The following is a 20,844-nucleotide window of genomic DNA, read 5'->3' on the forward strand; positions in this document are numbered from 1 at the left end:
CTCCTAAACCATCGATTCACTGGAGCCCAAGCCAATCGCACTGAGTAAAACGGCCTGTGATTGGCTAAGCAAAAGTTCAGTGGTGCGTTTATATAGCATTACTGAGGATGACTCTCCACGACTCAATAAGGGAATTGATTGGAGAATCGATTAGCTCTAATTGATTCATCCATGCTCGCTCCACTAGCGAGCAGCAGTGGTCAGTGATTCGATTGCTCTGCTCTAATTGAATCCTCTGGACTAGTTCCATGCACTATATACGTCTCAATATGTTTTATCCTACTGAGGACGAATGATTGGATTTTAGGAGTGTCCAGTTCAGTCCAGTCTATGACCTGATGAGGCAACTCTCTATTTCGAGCCAAGCATTACAAAACCATTAAACTAATCATTGCCTTAATGCAGACAATCAGGAAAGACAATTCTACCAGTGCAAAAATGGTCTGTGGCAGTGTAAGAAGAAAGCTGTGGACTAGTGTAGCGATGCACTCACATACAGGAAAGCCACACTTTTAACATCTCATAATCTGAATGCAGAAATACCTGGTCCTCCAGTAAAGAAAAGGAAATCCAGCCCTTTCTGTTTTAGCTACCCATAGATTAGAAGCCATCTCTGTGGAGGTAGGGGAGGAAGGGTGCCTATCAGTGGTTATACTATGGCCATGCATAATTCAAGCTTCTATTTGAGGCCCATCTGTTAATGAAGGGGAGTCTCCCCCTGGTGGTGGAGGATACTGTTACACTGCTACACTGTGAAAAAGTTGGTCCCTTGTAAAACGTGAGGATACTGCCTAGGGTTGCTTCCTAAATGACACCCTATTCCCTATATAGTGCACTACTTTTGACCAGGCCTCATAAGGATATGTAGTGCACTAAATACAGAATAGGGTGCCTTTTAGTGCACTTCTTTTGGCACACAGAACAGTGATTTCCACAATGACAGAAGAAGGAGTGATGCATCATTTATGTATCCAGGCAGCGCGACCAGAGGAAGCGTGTATCTAGGCAGCATGGCCAGAGGAAGCGTGTATCTAGGCAGCGTGGCCAGAGGAAGCGTGTATCTAGGCAGCCCGGCCAGAGGAAGCGTGTATCTAGGCAGCTTGGCCAGAGGAAGCGTGTATCTAGGCAGCTTGGCCAGAGGAAGCGTGTATCTAGGCAGCATGGCCAGAGGAAGCGTGTATCTAGGCATCCCGGCCAGAGGAAGCGTGTATCTAGGCAGCTTGGCCAGAGGAAGTGTGTATCTAGGCAGCATGGCCAGAGGAAACGTGTATCTAGGCAGCCCGGCCAGAGGAAGCGTGTATCTAGGCAGCATGGCCAGAGGAAACGTGTATCTAGGCAGCATGGCCAGAGGAAGCGTGTATCTAGGCATCCCGGCCAGAGGAAGTGTGTATCTAGGCAGCTTGGCCAGAGGAAACGTGTATCTAGGCAGCATGGCCAGAGGAGGGTGTATCTAGGCATCCCGGCCAGAGGAAGTGTGTATCTAGGCAGCTTGGCCAGAGGAAGCGTGTATCTAGGCAGCATGGCCAGAGGAAACGTGTATCTAGGCAGCCCGGCCAGAGGAAGCATGTATCTAGGGAGCTTGGCCAGAGGAAGCGTGTATCTAGGCAGCCCGGCCAGAGGAAGCGTGTATCTAGGCAGCATGGCCAGAGGAAACGTGTATCTAGGCAGCATGGCCAGAGGAAGCGTGTATCTAGGCATCCCGGCCAGAGGAAGCGTGTATCTAGGCAGCTTGGCCAGAGGAAACGTGTATCTAGGCAGCATGGCCAGAGGAGGGTGTATCTAGGCATCCCGGCCAGAGGAAGCGTGTATCTAGGCAGCTTGGCCAGAGGAAGCGTGTATCTAGGCAGCATGGCCAGAGGAAATGTGTATCTAGGCAGCATGGCCAGAGGAAGCATGTATCTAGGGAGCTTGGCCAGAGGAAGCGTGTATCTAGGCTGCATGGCCAGAGGAAACGTGTATCTAGGCAGCATGGCCAGAGGAAGCGTGTATCTAGGCAGCTTGGCCAGAGGAAACGTGTATCTAGGCAGCATGGCCAGAGGAGGGTGTATCTAGGCATCCCGGCCAGAGGAAGCGTGTATCTAGGCAGCTTGGCCAGAGGAAGCGTGTATCTAGGCAGCATGGCCAGAGGAAACGTGTATCTAGGCAGCCCGGCCAGAGGAAGCGTGTATCTAGGCAGCATGGCCAGAGGAAGCGTGTATCTAGGCAGCATGGCAATAGGAAGTGTGTATATAGGCAGCATGGCCAGAGGAGGGTGTATCTAGGCATCCCGGCCAGAGGAAGTGTGTATATAGGCATCCCGGCCAGAGGAAGCGTGTATCTAGGCAGCTTGGCCAGAGGAAGCGTGTATATAGGCAGCATGGCCAGAGGAAACGTTTATCTTAGCAGCATGGCCAGAGGAAGCGTGTATCTAGGCATCCCGGCCAGAGGAAGCGTGTATCTAGGCAGCTTGGCCAGAGGAAGCGTGTATCTAGGCAGCATGGCCAGAGGAAACGTGTATCTAGGCAGCATGGTCAGAGGAAGCATGTATCTAGGGAGCTTGGCCAGAGGAAACGTGTATCTAGGCAGCTTGGCCAGAGGAAGCGTGTATCTAGGCAGCATGGTCAGAGGAAGCATGTATCTAGGGAGCTTGGCCAGAGGAAACGTGTATCTAGGCAGCTTGGCCAGAGGAAGCGTGTATCTAGGCAGCATGGCCAGAGGAAGCGTGTATCTAGGCAGCATGGCCAGAGGAGGGTGTATCTAGGCATCCCGGCCAGAGGAAGCGTGTATCTAGGAAGCCCGGCCAGAGGAAGTGTGTATATAGGCATCCCGGCCAGAGGGCATCCCGGCCAGAGGAAGCGTGTATCTAGGCAGCTTGGCCAGAGGAAGCGTGTATCTCCCGGCCAGAGGAAGTGTATCAGGCATGGCAGCCAGCGTGTATCTGGCCAGCATGGCCAAGGAAGCATGTATCTAGGGAGCTTGGCCAGAGGAAGCGTGTATCTAGGCATCCCGGCCAGAGGAAGCGTGTATCTAGGCAGCTTGGCCAGAGGAAGCGTGTATCTAGGCAGCATGGCCAGAGGAAACGTGTATCTAGGCAGCATGGCCAGAGGAGGGTGTATCTAGGCATCCCGGCCAGAGGAAGCATGTATCTAGGCAGCTTGGCCAGAGGAAGCGTGATTCTAGGCAGCATGGCCAGAGGAAACGTGTATCTAGGCAGCATGGCCAGAGGAAGCGTGTATCTAGGCAGCATGTCCAGAGGAAGCGTGTATCTAGGCAGCCCGGCCAGAGGAAGCGTGTATCTGGCAGCCTGGCCAGAGGAAGCGTGTATCTAGGCAGCATGGCCAGGGGAAGCGTGTATCTAGGCATCCCGGCCAGAGGAAGCGTGTATCTAGGCAGCATGGCCAGAAGAAACGTGTATCTAGGCAGCCTGGCCAGAGGAAGCATGTATCTAGGCAGCTTGGCCAGAGGAAGCCATGTATCTAGGCATCCCGGCCAGAGGAAGCGTGTATCTAGGCATCCCGGCAATAGGAAGTGTGTATCTAGGCATCCCGGCCAGAGGAAGCATGTATCTAGGCATCCCGGCAATAGGAAGCGTGTATCTATGCATCCCGGGCGGAGGAAGCATGGATCTAGGCAGCATGGCCAGAGGAAGTGTGTATCTAGGCATCCCGGCCAGAGGAAGCATGTATCTAGAGAGCTTGGCCAGAGGAAGCGTGTATCTAGGCAGCTTGGCCAGAGGAAGCGTGTATCTAGGCAGCTTGGCCAGAGGAAGCGTGTATCTAGGCAGCGTGGCAAGAGGAAGCGTGTATCTAGGCATCCCGGCCAGAGGAAGCGTGTATCTAGGCAGCCCGGCCAGAGGAAGCGTGTATCTAGGCAGCTTGGCCAGAGGAAGCGTGTATCTAGGCAGCATGGCCAGAGGAACCATGTATCTAGGCAGCCCGGCCAGAGGAAGCGTGTATCTAGGCAGCCCGGCCAGAGGAAGCGTGTATCTAGGCAGCTTGGCCAGAGGAAGCGTGTATCTAGGCAGCATGGCCAGAAGAAACATGTATCTAGGCAGCCTGGCCATAGGAAGCATGTATCTACGGAGCTTGGCCAGAGGAAGCATGTATCTAGGCATCCCGGCCAGAGGAAGCGTGTATCTAGGCATCCCGGCAATAGGAAGTGTGTATCTAGGCATCCCGGCCAGAGGAAGCATGTATCTAGGCATCCCGGCAATAGGAAGCGTGTATCTAGGCATCCCGGGCGGAGGAAGCATGGATCTAGGCAGCATGGCCAGAGGAAGTGTGTATCTAGGCATCCCGGCCAGAGGAAGCATGTATCTAGAGCTTGGCCAGAGGAAGCGTGTATCTAGGCAGCTTGGCCAGAGGAAGCGTGTATCTAGGCAGCTTGGCCAGAGGAAGCGTGTATCTAGGCAGCGTGGCAAGAGGAAGCGTGTATCTAGGCATCCCGGCCAGAGGAAGCGTGTATCTAGGCAGCCCGGCCAGAGGAAGCGTGTATCTAGGCAGCTTGGCCAGAGGAAGCGTGTATCTAGGCAGCATGGCCAGAGGAACCATGTATCTAGGCAGCCCGGCCAGAGGAAGCGTGTATCTAGGCAGCCCGGCCAGAGGAAGCGTGTATCTAGGCAGCTTGGCCAGAGGAAGCGTGTATCTAGGCAGCATGGCCAGAGGAAGCGTGTATCTAGGCAGCCCGGCCAGAGGAAGCGTGTATCTAGGCAGCCCGGCCAGAGGAAGCGTGTATCTAGGCAGCTTGGCCAGAGGAAGCGTGTATCTAGGCATCCCGGCCAGATCCCGGCCGAAGCGTGTATCTAGGCAGGCAGCTTGGCCAGAGGAAGCGTGTATTTAGGCAGCATGGCCAGAGGAACCGTATATCTAGGCAGCATGGCCAGAGGAGGGTGTATCTAGGCATCCCGGCCAGAGGAAGAGTGTATCTAGGCAGCTTGGCCAGAAGAAGCGTGTATCTAGGCAGCATGGCCAGAGGAAACGTGTATCTAGGCAGCATGGCCAGAGGAGGGTGTATCTAGGCAGCATGGCCAGAGGGAGGGTGTATCTAGGCAGCATGGCCAGAGGAAGCGTGTATCTAGGCTTCCCGGCCAGAGGAAGCGTGTATCTAGGCAGCCCCGCCAGATGAAGCGTGTATCTAGGCAGGCCGGCCAGAAGAAGCATGTATCTAGGCAGCCCGGACAGAGGAAGCATGTATCTAGGGAGCTTGGCCAGAGGAAGCGTGTATCTAGGCAGCCCGGCCAGAGGAAGCGTGTATCTAGGCAGCTTGGCCAGAGGAAGCGTGTATCTAGGCAGCATGGCCAGAGGAAACGTGTATCTTAGCAGCATGGCCAGAGGAGGGTGTATCTAGGCATCCCGGCCAGAGGAAGCGTGTATCTAGGCAGCTTGGCCAGAGGAAGCGTAGGCGTGTATCTAGGCAGAATGGCCAGAGGAAACATGTATCTAGGCAGCATGGCCAGAGGAAGCATGTATCTAGGAGCTTGGCCAGAGGAAGCGTGTATCTAGGCAGCATGGCCAGAGGAAACGTGTATCTACGCAGCATGGCCAGAGGAACCATATATCTAGGGAGCTTGGCCAGAGGAAGCGTGTATCTAGGCATCCCGGCCAGAGGAAGGGTGTATCTAGGCAGCTTGGCCAGAGGAAGCGTGTATCTAGGCAGCATGGCCAGAGGAAACGTGTATCTAGGCAGCCCGGCCAGAGGAAGCGTGTATCTAGGCAGCATGTCCAGAGGAAGCGTGTATCTAGGCAGCCCGGCCAGAGGAAGCGTGTGTCTAGGCAGCTTGGCCAGAGGAAGCGTGTATCTAGGCAGTATGGCCAGAGGAAACGTGTATCTAGGCAGCATGGCCAGAGGAGCGTGTATCTAGGCATCCCGGCCAGAGGAAACGTGTATCTAGGCAGCATGGCCAGAGGAAGCATGTATCTAGGCAGCTTGGCCAGAGGAAGCGTGTATCTAGGCAGCATGGCCAGAGGAGGAGGCAGTGTATCTAGGCATCCCGGCCAGAGGAAGCGTGTATCTAGGCAGATTTGCCAGAGGAAGCGTGTATCTAGGCATCCCGGCAAGAGGAAGCGTGTATCTAGGCAGCCCGGCCAGAGGAAGCGTGTATCTAGGCAGCCCGGCCAGAGGAAGCGTGTATCTGGGCCAGAGGAAGCGTGTATCTAGGCATCCCGGCCAGAGGAAGCGTGTATCTAGGCAGCTTGGCCAGAGGAAGCGTGTATCTAGGCAGCATGGCCAGAGGAAACGTGTATCTAGGCAGCATGGCCAGAGGAGGGTGTATCTAGGCATCCCGGCCAGAGGAAACGTGTATCTAGGCAGCTTGGCAGAGCCAGAGGAAGCGTGTATCTAGGCAGCATGGCCAGAGGAAACGTGTATCTAGGGCAGCATGGCCAGAGGAGGGTGTATCTAGGCATCCCGGCCAGAGGAAACGTGTATCTAGGCAGCATGGCCAGAGGAAGCATGTATCTAGGAGCTTGGCCAGAGGAAGCGTGTATCTAGGCAGCCCGGCCAGAGGAAGCATCTATCTAGGCAGCCCGGCCAGAGGAAGCGTGTATCTAGGCAGCTTGGCCAGAGGAAGTGTGTATCTAGGAAACTTGGCCAGAGGAAGCGTGTATCTAGGCAGCTTGGCCAGAGGAAACGTGCATCTAGGCAGCATGGCCAGAGGAAGTGTGTATCTAGGCATCCCGGCCAGAGGAAGCGTGTATCTAGGTAGCCCGGCCAGAGGAAGCGTGTATCTAGGCAGCCCGGCCAAAGGAAGCGTGTATCTAGGCAGCATGGCCAGAGGAAGTGTGTATCTAGGCAGCCCGGCCAGAGGAAGCGTGTATCTAGGCAGCCCGGCCAGAGGAAGCGTGTATCTAGGCAGCGTGGCCAGAGGAAGCGTGTATCTAGGCAGCGTGGCCAGAGGTAGCGTGTATCTAGGGCAGCGTGGCCACAGGAAGCGCGTATCTAGGCAGCGTGGCCAGAGGAAGCGTGTATCTAGGCAGCCCGGCCAGAGGAAGCGTGTATCTAGGCAGCTTGGCCAGAGGAAGCGTGTATCTAGGCAGCCCGGCCAAAGGAAGCGTGTATCTAGGCAGTATGGCCAGAGGAAGCGTGTATCTAGGCAGCCCGGCCAGAGGGAGCGTGTATCTAGGCAGCCCGGCCAAAGGAAGCGTGTATCTAGGCAGTATGGCCAGAGGAAGCGTGTATCTAGGCAGCCCGGCCAGAGGAGCGTGTATCTAGGCAGCATGGCCAGAGGAAGCGTGTATCTAGGCAGCCCGGCCAGAGGAAGCGTGTATCTAGGCAGCCCGGCCAGAGGAAGCGTGTATCTAGACAGCTTGGCCAGAGGAAGCGTGTATCTAGGGAGCTTGGCCAGAGGAAGCGTGTATCTAGGCAGCTTGGCCAGAGGAAGCGTGTATCTAGGCAGCATGGCCAGAGGAAACGTGTATCTAGGCAGCCCGGCCAGAGGAAGCGTCTATCTAGGCAGCATGGCCAGAGCAAGCGTGTATCTAGGCATCCCGGCCAGAGGAAGCGTGTATCTAGGCAGCTTGGCCAGAGGAAGCGTGTATCTAGGCAGCATGGCCAGAGGAAACGTGTATCTAGGCAGCCCGGCCAGAGGAAGCGTCTATCTAGGCAGCATGGCCAGAGCAAGCGTGTATCTAGGCATCCCGGCCAGAAGAAGCGTGTATCTAGGCAGCTTGGCCAGAGGAAGCGTGTATCTAGGCAGCATGGCCAGAGGAAACGTGTATCTAGGCAGCATGTCCAGAGGAGGGTGTATCTAGGCATCCCGGCCAGAGGAAGCGTGTATCTAGGCAGCTTGGCCAGAGGAAGCGTGTATCTAGGCAGCCCGGCCAGAGGAAACGTGTATCTAGGCAGCATGGCCAGAGGAAGCATGTATCTAGGGAGCTTGGCCAGAGGAAGCGTGTATCTAGGCATCCCGGCCAGAGGAAGCGTGTATCTAGGCAGCTTGGCCAGAGGAAGCGTGTATCTAGGCAGCATGGCCAGAGGAAACGTGTATCTAGGCAGCATGGCCAGAGGAGGGTGTATCTAGGCATCCCGGCCAGAGGAAACGTGTATCTAGGCAGCATGGCCAGAGGAAGCATGTATCTAGGGAGCTTGGCCAGAGGAAGCGTGTATCTAGGCTTCCCGGCCAGAGGAAGCGTGTATCTAGGCAGCCCGGTCAGAGGAAGCGTGTATCTAGGCAGCTTGGCCAGAGGAAACGTGTATCTAGGCAGCATGGCCAGAGGAAGTGTGTATCTAGGCTTCCCGGCCAGAGGAAGCATGTATCTAGGTAGCCCGGCCAGAGGAAGCGTGTATCTAGGCAGCCCGGCCAGAGGAAGCGTGTATCTAGGCAGCATGGCCAGAGGAAGCGTGTATCTAGGCAGCCCGGCCAGAGGAAGCGTGTATCTAGGCAGCCCGGCCAGAGGAAGCGTGTATCTAGGCAGCGTGGCCAGAGGAAGCGTGTATCTAGGCAGCGTGGCCAGAGGTAGCGTGTATCTAGGCAGCCCGGCCAGAGGAAGCGTGTATCTAGGCATCCCGGCCAAACGAAGCGTGTATCTAGGCAGATTTGCCAGAGGAAGCGTGTATCTAGGCATCCCGGCCAGAGGAAGCGTGTATCTAGGCAGCCCCGCCAGAGGAAGCGTGTATCTAGGCAGCTTGGCCAGAGGAAGCGTGTATCTAGGCAGCCCGGCCAGAGGAAGCGTGTATCTAGGCAGCTTGGCCAGAGGAAGCGTGTATCTAGGCAGCATGGCCAGAGGAAACGTGTATCTAGGCAGCATGGCCAGAGGAGGGTGTATCTAGGCATCCCGGCCAGAGGAAACGTGTATCTAGGCAGCTTGGCCAGAGGAAGTGTGTATCTAGGCAGCATGGCCAGAGGAAACGTGTATCTAGGCAGCATGGCCAGAGGAGGGTGTATCTAGGCATCCCGGCCAGAGGAAACGTGTATCTAGGCAGCATGGCCAGAGGAAGCATGTATCTAGGGAGCTTGGCCAGAGGAAGCGTGTATCTAGGCAGCCCGGCCAGAGGAAGCGTGTATCTAGGCAGCCCGGCCAGAGGAAGCGTGTATCTAGGCAGCTTGGCCAGAGGAAGTGTGTATCTAGGCAACTTGGCCAGAGGAAGCGTGTATCTAGGCAGCTTGGCCAGAGGAAACGTGTATCTAGGCAGCATGGCCAGAGGAAGTGTGTATCTAGGCATCCCGGCCAGAGGAAGCGTGTATCTAGGTAGCCCGGCCAGAGGAAGCGTGTATCTAGGCAGCCCGGCCAGAGGAAGCGTGTATCTAGGCAGCGTGGCCAGAGGAAGCGTGTATCTAGGCAGCGTGGCCAGAGGTAGCGTGTATCTAGGCAGCGTGGCCAGAGGAAGCGTGTATCTAGGCAGCGTGGCCAGAGGAAGCGTGTATCTAGGCAGCCCTGCCAGAGGAAGCGTGTATCTAGGCAGCTTGGCCAGAGGAAGCGTGTATCTAGGCAGCCCGGCCAAAGGAAGCGTGTATCTAGGCAGTATGGCCAGAGGAAGCGTGTATCTAGGCAGCTTGGCCAGAGGAAGCGTGTATCTAGGCAGCATGGCCAGAGGAAATGTGTATCTAGGCAGCCCGGCCAGAGGAAGCGTCTATCTAGGCAGCATGGCCAGAGCAAGGCAGCATGTATCTAGGCAGCATGGCCAGAGGAAGCGTGTATCTAGGCATCCCGGCCAGAGGAAGCGTGTATCTAGGCAGCTTGGCCAGAGGAAGCGTGTATCTAGGCAGCATGGCCAGAGGAAACGTGTATCTAGGCAGCATGGCCAGAGGAGGGTGTATCTAGGCAGCATGGCCAGAGGAAGTGTGTATCTAGGCTTCCCGGCCAGAGGAAGCATGTATCTAGGTAGCCCGGCCAGAGGAAGCGTGTATCTAGGCAGCCCGGCCAGAGGAAGCGTGTATCTAGGCAGCATGGCCAGAGGAAGCGTGTATCTAGGCAGCCCGGCCAGAGGAAGCGTGTATCTAGGCAGCCCGGCCAGAGGAAGCGTGTATCTAGGCAGCGTGGCCAGAGGAAGCGTGTATCTAGGCAGCGTGGCCAGAGGTAGCGTGTATCTAGGCAGCCCGGCCAGAGGAAGCGTGTATCTAGGCATCCCGGCCAAACGAAGCGTGTATCTAGGCAGATTTGCCAGAGGAAGCGTGTATCTAGGCATCCCGGCAAGAGGAAGCGTGTATCTAGGCAGCCCGGCCAGAGGAAGCGTGTATCTAGGCAGCTTGGCCAGAGGAAGCGTGTATCTAGGCATCCCGGCCAGAGGAAGCGTGTATCTAGGAAGCTTGGCCAGAGGAAGCGTGTATCTAGGCAGCATGGCCAGAGGAAACGTGTATCTAGGCAGCATGGCCAGAGGAGGGTGTATCTAGGCATCCCGGCCAGAGGAAACGTGTATCTAGGCAGCTTGGCCAGAGGAAGTGTGTATCTAGGCAGCATGGCCAGAGGAAACGTGTATCTAGGCAGCATGGCCAGAGGAGGGTGTATCTAGGCATCCCGGCCAGAGGAAACGTGTATCTAGGCAGCATGGCCAGAGGAAGCATGTATCTAGGGAGCTTGGCCAGAGGAAGCGTGTATCTAGGCAGCCCGGCCAGAGGAAGCGTGTATCTAGGCAGCCCGGCCAGAGGAAGCGTGTATCTAGGCAGCTTGGCCAGAGGAAGTGTGTATCTAGGCAACTTGGCCAGAGGAAGCGTGTATCTAGGCAGCTTGGCCAGAGGAAACGTGTATCTAGGCAGCATGGCCAGAGGAAGTGTGTATCTAGGCATCCCGGCCAGAGGAAGCGTGTATCTAGGTAGCCCGGCCAGAGGAAGCGTGTATCTAGGCAGCCCGGCCAGAGGAAGCGTGGATCTAGGCAGCGTGGCCAGAGGAAGCGTGTATCTAGGCAGCGTGGCCAGAGGTAGCGTGTATCTAGGCAGCGTGGCCACAGGAAGCGTGTATCTAGGCAGCGTGGCCAGAGGAAGCGTGTATCTAGGCAGCCCTGCCAGAGGAAGCGTGTATCTAGGCAGCTTGGCCAGAGGAAGCGTGTATCTAGGCAGCCCGGCCAAAGGAAGCGTGTATCTAGGCAGTATGGCCAGAGGAAGCGTGTATCTAGGCAGCTTGGCCAGAGGAAGCGTGTATCTAGGCAGCATGGCCAGAGGAAATGTGTATCTAGGCAGCCCGGCCAGAGGAAGCGTCTATCTAGGCAGCATGGCCAGAGCAAGCGTGTATCTAGGCAGCATGGCCAGAGGAAGCGTGTATCTAGGCATCCCGGCCAGAGGAAGCGTGTATCTAGGCAGCTTGGCCAGAGGAAGCGTGTATCTAGGCAGCATGGCCAGAGGAAACGTGTATCTAGGCAGCATGGCCAGAGGAGGGTGTATCTAGGCATCCCGGCCAGAGGAAGCGTGTATCTAGGCAGCTTGGCCAGAGGAAGCGTGTATCTAGGCAGCCCGGCCAGAGGAAACGTGTATCTAGGCAGCATGGCCAGAGGAAGCGTGTATCTAGGCAGCATGGCCAGAGGAAGCGTGTATCTAGGCAGCCCGGCCAGAGGAAGCGTGTATCTAGGCAGCCCGGCCAGAGGAAGCGTGTATCTAGGCAGCATGGCCAGAGGAAGCGTGTATCTAGGCAGCCCGGCCAGAGGAAGCGTGTATCTAGGCAGCCCAGCCAGAGGAAGCGTGTATCTAGGCAGCCCGGGCCAGAGGAAGTATCTAGGCAGCCCGGCCAGAGGAAGCGTGTATCAGGCAGCCCGGCCAGAGGAAGGCAGTATCTAGGCAGCCCAGCCAGAGGAAGCGTGTATCTAGGCAGCCCGGCCAGAGGAAGCGTGTATCTAGGCAGCCCGGCCAGAGGAAGCGTGTATCTAGGCAGCCCGGCCAGAGGAAGCGTGTATCTAGGCAGCCCGGCCAGAGGAAGCGTGTATCTAGGCAGGCAGCGTGTATCTGGCCAGAGGAAGCGTGTATCTAGGCAGCATGGCCAGAGGAAGCGTGTATCTAGGCAGCCCGGCCAGAGGAAGCGTGTATCTAGGCAGCCCAGCCCGAGGAAGCGTGTATCTAGGCAGCCCGGGCCAGAGGAAGCGTGTATCTAGGCAGCCCGGCCAGAGGAAGCGTGTATCTAGGCAGCCCAGCCAGAGGAAGCGTGTGTCTAGGCAGCCCGGCCAGAGGAAGCGTGTATCTAGGCAGCATGGCCAGAGGAAGCGTGTATCTAGGCAGCCCGGCCAGAGGAATCGTGTATCTAGGCAGCCCGGCCAGAGGAAGCGTGGAAGACAACTCTTTGTTTCAGCTCACTCACATAACAGGTGTCATCTACATCACAAGTCCCTCAGAGCTCATTAGACTCTGATGCCACGTGGCGTAGCAGCATTTTCTAGCATTCAGCCATCAATCACCAGTTAGACAGACTAGCCGTATGCTAACACTAGCTCCATTATGACTGACAACAGGGTACTCCCACACTGTCTGCCTCAGTCTTTAGCACGGACACATCACATATTGACGATGTCTGCATCAACAGTAGGCTCCCTTGGAAAAGACTGAGGAGAGAGATCTAACGCCTAACATCTGTGGATGGTAGTAATTATATTTTGTATAAATGTTTTATTTATACACCAGCACCCACAGTACATCTTTATATTCATGATAACTCTAGAAACACTACCAATGTGTAGTGGGTGCACATATGTGTGTTGCTAGGAAGCCATTTTGAGCCACAAAAGTAAAACATTGTGTTGTAGAAGTGAGGACTGACAAAAGTTAGCTGCCCTGAGTATTCAAGACAGAGAAATAGTTGAGAAAAGGTACTGCAGAATATCAAGTGTTCAACAGAACCATAGTGAAGACAATCACTACAAGGGTAGATGAGGGATGACCAGAGGAAGGACAGTCCTTGGCATCTGCCCTCCTGCATCTTAATCACACACACACACACACACACACACACACACACACACACACACACACACACACACACACACACACACACACACACACACACACACACACACACACACACACACACACACACACACACACTCACTCATTGGTCATTGGAGAGGAGGATGGGCAGTTGGGACCAGATGTCTTCACAGTGAGGACAAGGCCCAGTACAGGGACCTCAACACACCCCTCCGCCTCCCCCTCAGCCTCTCCCCTCCCTTAACATCTGTCGCTATGAGGCTACTTCAGCATCTGGGCCTTGGCTTGAGGCTACTTCAGCATCTGGGCCTTGGCTTCCTGGCCAAGGTCACCACCCCCCCACAGCTGCAGGGTACTCACATATGCACGCGCGCGAACACACACTTGGCCAATGTCATCACCCCTAACAGATGCAGACCACAAGATTACCAAGAAATGCCAGAGAGAGTGGTTATTACTCTCTGTGTGTGTGTGGCTGTGTGTGAGTGCATGTGTGTGTGCATGCGTGCACGTGTGTATTTGCGTGGGTACAGGTCTATATTTGTGTCAGGATCTTACATCTCTAGTATACTCAGTGTATGTCCTACAAACTGCCCTACCACAGGGGTCTAGACCATAGCTGTTCTCTCACTGTAGGAATCTGAGGTTCCAATGGAGAATCAGCATGTTGATTCTCAGCAGGAGACTTTCAACAAGGTCCTACTGACTTTGGATAGCTTCCTTCCCTGTCTCCTCTCAACATCTCTTTGGAACACAGCTGATAGAGAGAGAGAGAGAGAGAGAGAAAGAGGAGAGAGAGAGAGAGAGAGAGAGAGGGAGGGGGAGAGAGAGAGAGAGAGGGGGAGAGAGAGAGACAGAGACTAAGAGAAAGAGACAGAGACAGAGACTAAGAGAGAAAGACAGTGATATACTGATATACTGAAGATATACTGTAATACTAAGGCTATGATACATCATTATCAGGCTATGAAACAGCATTATCAGGCTATGATACATCATTATCAGTCTATGACACATCATTATCAGGCTATGACACATCATTATCAGGCTATGAGACATCATTGTCAGGCTATGTCACATCATTATAAGGCTATGAGACATCGTTATGAGGCAATGAGACATCATTATCAGGCTATGTCACATCATTATGAGGCTATGAGACATCGTTATGAGGCTATGAGACATCATTATCAGGCTATGAGACATCATTATCAGGCTATGAGACATCGTTATGAGGCTATGAGACATCATTGTCAGGCTGATTCACATCATTTCAAGGCTGATTCACATCATTTCCAGGCTGATTCACATCATTATTAGGCCATGTCATAATAGGGCAATGACTGCTCCCCTATTGCCTCTGAGCGTTAGTTCTATAATGTTTATACCACATTATATCTGGTCTACATTGTAACGGGTGAATGTAGTTTTATAACTAGTCTATGTACAAGGTTGGGGAGTAACGGAATACATGTATTGAATTGAAGAAGTTAAAGCTGCCTATCAACCATTGTCTTTGCTCCCGAGCGGCACAGCGTTCTAAGGCACTGCATCTCAGTGCAAGAGGTGTCACTGCAGTCCCTGGTTCAAATCCAGGCAGCATCACATTGGGAGTCCCATAGGGTGGTGCACAATTGGCCCAGAGTCGTCCGGGTTTGGCCGGGGTAGACCGTCATTGTAAATAAGACTTTGTTCTTAACTGACTTGCCTAGTTAAATTAAAGGTTCAATTTGAAAACAAATTATGGACAGCCAGTGAAAAATGTACTCCTGCACATTGCTACAGAATAAAAGTTTGAGGGAGTACCTCCTTTCTAAACTCCTCCTTGGTATTGTGCTCCATACTGTCAAAAACAAGTTTCATTTAAGAAGACCACAAGAGGGGATTTTATTGTTCAATCTAATTTGTTCTGATACATTTTTAGTTTTATTCCAAAGGCTTAATGAACACATGCTCAAACTCCCAAACCTTTGATAGACAGCTTCGAGATATCAGTGTCACCAACAAAAACATAAACAACAGAGGCATATGGCAGACATTTTTCACATGCAAATAGCACTTTCGGTAGTGCTCAAAGCATGCCATTCCATGAGAGCAGCATTTATTTGTCAACCTAAAGCAGTGAGCCCAATCAGTCATCCATGACAATAAAATCATAAACAACAGAGTAGGCTAATAAGTCCTTAGTTCTTGGGTTATGCTCAGGTAAAACAATTTAGCTAATCTGCATTTCCAAGACATGTTCTTGAAGATCAAGGGATATTAAGGGATATCCCCTGCTCGCCTAGCGTAGAGGTGACTACCGAACAGCACCCTGACTCACCTATTGCTGCTCTTTTGACCCTATGATCACTCAGCTACACAGCTGATGCCCCCTGGACTGTTTCAATAACATGGTACCTCACTTTGTTTACCTGTCGGCCCCAGCCTCGTACTCAGGTCCTGTATGTTTCTAACTGCCCCACTCTGCCCATTCATCACCATTTACCCGTTGTTGTCTTAGCTCTCCTGATCAACACCTGTGATTGCTTTATGCCTCTCTCTAATGTCAATATGCCTTGTCTACTGCTGTCTTGGCTAGTTTTGACTGTTTTATTTCAATGTAGAGCCTTCAGTCCCACTCAGAATGCCTTAGATAGCTCTTTTGTCCCACCCCACACACATGCGGAGACCTCACCTGGCTTAACTTGTACCTCCAGAGATGAAACCTCTCTCATCGTCACTCAACGCCTAGGTTTACCTCCACTGTACTCACATCTTACCATACCCTTGTCTGCACATTATGACTTGAATATATTCTGCCACGCCCAGAAATCTGTTCCTTTATTCTCTGTCCCCAACGCACTAGATGACCAGTTCTTACAGCCTTTAGCCGTACCCTTATCCTACTCCTCCCCTGTTACTCTGGTGATGCAGAGGTTAATCCAGGCCCTGTAGCCCCTAGTTCCACTCCTATTCCCCAGGCGCTACTATTTGTTGACTTCTGTAACAGTAAAAGCCTTGGATTCATGCATGTTAACCTGTTGAGTGTAGGGGGTAGTATTTTGATGTTTGAATGAAGAACGTACCCAAATTAAACTGCCTATTTCTCAGGCCCAGAAGCTAGAATATGCATATAATTGTCAGATTGGGATAGAAAACACTCTAAAGTTTCCAAAACTGTCAAAATATGGTCTATGAGTATAACAGAACTGATATTGCAGGCGAAAACCTGAGGAAAATCCAACTAGGAAGTGCCTCTTATTTTGGAAGCTCCATGTTCCATTGCATTCCTTCCCTCCATTTAAAGGGATATCAACCAGATTCCTTTCCCTATGGCTTCCACATGGTGTGAACAGTCTTTAGACAAAGTTTCAGCCTTTTATTCTGAAAAATGAGCGAGAAAGATCACATTGCGTCAGTGGATGGCTGGGTACCAGCAGAGTTTTGCATGCGCAACAGGTTGGAGCAGATGTTTCTCTCTCTCTCCTTTTGAAAAAGCTACGGTCCGGTTGAAATATTATTGATTATTTATTGTAAAAACAACTTGAGGATTGATTATAAAAAACGTTTGACATGTTTCTACGAACTTTACGGATACTATTTGGAATTTTCATCTGTCCCGTCATGACCACTTGAGCCTGTGGATTTCTGAACATAACGCGCCAACCAAATGGTCAAAAAGCATTAAACATGTATGACAATTTAGTTTGCTAGCTTGCACTTGCTAGCTAATTTGTCCTATTTAGCTAGCTTGCTGTTGCTAGCTAATTTGTCCTGGGATATAAACATTGAGTTGTTATTTTACCTGAAATGCACAAGGTCCTCCACTCCGACAATTATTAATCCACACATAAAACGGTCAACCGAATCGTTTGTAGTTATCTCTCCTCCTTCCAGGCTTTTTCATCTTTGAATTTATATAGTGATTGGCATCTAAACTTTCATAGTATTACCACGAAGACCGGCAAAACAGTTTGTCTTTCAAACACCCACGTGGGTATAACCAATGAGGAGATTGCACGGGGTACCTGCTTCTATAAACCAATGTGGAGATGGGAGAGGCAGGGTTTGCAGTGCAATTTGCGTCAGAAATAGGAATGACATCTATTTTAGCACTTGGCAACGTAGACGCTCGTTGGCGCGCGAGAGCAGTGTGGGTGCAATAATTGAATAACATGGATTTCTAAATATATTTTGCAACGCTCGCACACGCAATGTGTCCGGTCTGGTCAGCATGTAAGGCGCTACAGAGGGTAGTGCGTACAGCCCAGTACATTACTGGGACCATGCTTCCTGCCATCCAGGAACCTACAGTATATACTCAGCTGTGTCAGAGGAAGGCCCAAAAAATTGTCAAAGACTCCAGTCACCCAAGTCATAGATAGTTCTCTCTGCTACCACACGGCAAGCAGTACTGGAGCGCTAAGTCTAGGTCCAAAAGGCCCTTGACAGATTCTACACCAAAGTCATAAGATTGCTGAAAAATGTATCAAATGGCCACCCAGACTATTTGCATTTTTTTTACACTGCTGCTACTCGCTGTTTATTATCTATGCATAGTCACTTTACCCCTACCTGCATGTACAAATGACTTCGACTAACCTGTACCCCCACACAATGAATCGGCACCGGTACCCTCTGTATATAGCCTCATTATTGTTATTTTATTGTGTCACTTTAGTTTATTTAGTAAATATTTTCTTAACTCTATTATCTTAAAAGTGCATTGTTGGTTTGGGGCTTGTAAGTAAGCATTTCACTGTAAGGTCTACTACACCTGTTGTATTCAGCATTTCACTGTAAGGTCTACTACACCTGTTGTATTCAGCATTTCACTGTAAGGTCTACTACACCTGTTGTATTCAGCATTTCACTGTAAGTCTACTACACCTGTTGTATTCAGCATTTCACTGTAAGGTCTACTACACCTGTTGTATTCAGCATTTCACTGTAAGGTCTACTACACCTGTTGTATTCAGCATTCCACTGTAAGGTCTACTACACCTGTTGTATTCAGCATTTCACTGTAAGGTCTACTACACTGTTGTATTCAGCATTTCAACCTGTTGTATTCAGTCTACTACACCTGTTGTATTCAGCATTTCACTGTAAGGTCTACTACACCTGTTGTATTCAGCATTTCACTGTAAGGTCTACTACACCTGTTGAATTCAGCATTTCACTGTAAGGTCTACTACACCTGTTGAATTCAGCATTTCAAAGTAAGGTCTACTACACCTGTTGAATTCAGCATTTCACTGTAAGGTCTACTACACCTGTTGAATTCAGCATTTCACTGTAAGGTCTACTGCACCTGTTGTATTCAGCATTTCACTGCAAGGTCTACTACACCTGTTGTATTCAGCATTTCACTGTAAGGTCTACAACACCTGTTGTATTCAGCATTTCACTGTAAGTCTACACCTGTTGTATTCAGCATTTCACTGTAAGTCTACTGCACCTGTTGTATTCAGCATTTCACTGCAAGGTCTACTACACCTGTTGTATTCAGCATTTCACTGTAAGGTCTACTACACCTGTTGAATTCAGCATTTCACTATAAGTCTACTACACCTGTTGTATTCAGCATTTCACTGTAAGTCTACTACACCTGTTGTATTCATCATTTCACTGTAAGGTCTACTACACCTGTTGTATTCAGCATTTCACTGTGAGGTCTACTACAGCTGTTGTATTCAGCATTTCACTGTAAGTCTACTTTCACCTGTTGTATTCAGCATTTCACTGTAAGGTCTAATACACCTGTTGTATTCAGCATTTCACTGTAAGGTCTACTACACCTGTTGTATTCAGTATTTCACTGTCAGGTCTACTTTCACATGTTGTATTCAGCATTTCACTGTAAGGTCTACTACACCTGTTGAATTCAGCATTTCACTGTAAGGTCTACTACACCTGTTGTATTCAGCATTTCACTGTAAGGTCTACTACACCTGTTGTATTCAGCATTTCACTATAAGGTCTACTACACCTGTTGTATTCAGCATTTCACTGTAAGGTCTACTACACCTGTTGTATTCAGCATTTCACTGTGAAGTCTACTTTCACCTGTTGTATTCAGCATTTCACTGTGAGGTCTACTACACCTGTTGTATTCAGCATTTCACTGTAAGTCTACTACACCTGTTGTATTCAGCATTTCACTGTGAAGTCTACTTTCACCTGTTGAATTCAGCATTTCACTGTGAGGTCTACTACACCTGTTGTATTCAGCATTTCACTGTGAGGTCTACTACACCTGTTGTATTCAGCATTTCACTGTAAGGTCTACTACACCTGTTGTATTCAGCATTTTACTATAAGGTCTACTACACCTGTTGTTTTCAGCATTTCACTGTAAGTCTACTACACCTGTTGTATTCATCATTTCACTGTAAGGTCTACTACACCTGTTGTATTCAGCATTTCACTGTAAGGTCTACTACACCTGTTGTATTCAGTATTTCACTGTAAGGTCTACTTTCACCTGTTGTATTCAGCATTTCACTGTAAGGTCTACTACACCTGTTGTATTCAGCATTTCACTGTGAGGTCTACTACAGCTGTTGTATTCAGCATTTCACTGTAAGTCTACTTTCACCTGTTGTATTCAGCATTTCACTGTAAGGTCTACTTTCACCTGTTGTATTCAGCATTTCACTGTAAGTCTACTACACCTGTTGTATTCAGCATTTCACTGTAAGGTCTACTACACCTGTTGAATTCAGCATTTCACTGTAAGGTCTACTACACCTGTTGTATTCAGCATTTCACTGTAAGGTCTACTATACCTGTTGAATTCAGCATTTCACTGTGAGGTCTACTACACCTGTTGTATTCAGCATTTCACTGTAAGTCTACTACACCTGTTGTATTCAGCATTTCACTGTAAGTCTACTTTCACTTGTTGTATTCAGCATTTCACTGTAAGTCTACTACACCTGTTGTATTCAGCATTTCACTGTAAGGTCTACTACACCTGTTGTATTCAGCATTTCACTGTAAGGTCTACTACACCTGTTGTATTCAGCATTTCACTGTAAGGTCTACTACACCTGTTGTATTCAGCATTTCACTGTAAGTCTACTACACCTGTTGTATTCAGCATTTCACTGTAAGGTCTACTACACCTGTTGTATTCAGCATTTCACTGTAAGGTCTACTACACCTGTTGTATTCAGCATTTCACTGTAAGGTCTACTACACCTGTTGTATTCAGCATTTCACTGTAAGGTCTACTACACCTGTTGAATTCAGCATTTCACTGTAAGGTCTACTACACCTGTTGAATTCAGCATTTCACTGTAAGGTCTACTACACCTGTTGTATTCAGCATTTCACTGTGAAGTCTACTTTCACCTGTTGAATTCAGCATTTCACTGTGAGGTCTACTACACCTGTTGTATTCAGCATTTCACTGTAAGGTCTACTACACCTGTTGAATTCAGCATTTCACTATAAGTCTACTACACCTGTTGTATTCAGCATTTCACTGTAAGGTCTACTACACCTGTTGTATTCAGCATTTCACTGTAAGGTCTACTACACCTGTTGAATTCAGCATTTCACTGTAAGTCTACTTTCACTTGTTGTATTCAGCATTTCACTGTAAGGTCTACTACACCTGTTGTATTCAGCATTTCACTGTAAGTCTACTTTCACTTGTTGTATTCAGCATTTCACTGTAAGGTCTACTACACCTGTTGAATTCAGCATTTCACTGTAAGGTCTACTACACCTGTTGTATTCAGCATTTCACTGTAAGTCTACTTTCACCTGTTGTATTCAGCATTTCACTGTAAGGTCTACTACACCGGTTGAATTCTGTGCATGTGACAAATAACATTTTATTTTATTTTACTGACGACAATTACGGACAGGTAATTTAGAAAGTAACCTACCCAACCCTGTCTATGTAGGGTTATAACCAGGCTATGTCATGTTATACGTACATTGAGCAGCGGGGACAGCTCCACCACTACCATGGGTTCACTGGGTTTGGGTTCTGGTCGGACCGTCACCGTCAGAATCTTCGAGTTGATCAC

General features: G+C 50.4%; 1 protein-coding gene across 10 annotated transcripts in view; it reads right to left on the reverse strand.

Moving 5' to 3' along the window:
• LOC112236880 (adhesion G protein-coupled receptor B2-like) overlaps positions 1-20,844 on the reverse strand; it is a 507,905-nt gene that overhangs the window by 140,341 nt on the left and 346,720 nt on the right. For all 10 annotated transcript variants that reach the window (XM_042295299.1, XM_042295295.1, XM_042295293.1 and 7 more), the window contains one exon: positions 20,752-20,844. This exon is cut by the window's right edge and continues 10 nt beyond it. In XM_042295299.1, the coding sequence (XP_042151233.1) occupies positions 20,752-20,844 (93 nt within the window). The remainder of the gene's footprint in view (positions 1-20,751) is intronic.

This window comes from Oncorhynchus tshawytscha, linkage group LG13 (assembly GCF_018296145.1).
Source record: "Oncorhynchus tshawytscha isolate Ot180627B linkage group LG13, Otsh_v2.0, whole genome shotgun sequence".
Classification (NCBI taxonomy): Eukaryota; Metazoa; Chordata; class Actinopteri; order Salmoniformes; family Salmonidae; genus Oncorhynchus; species Oncorhynchus tshawytscha.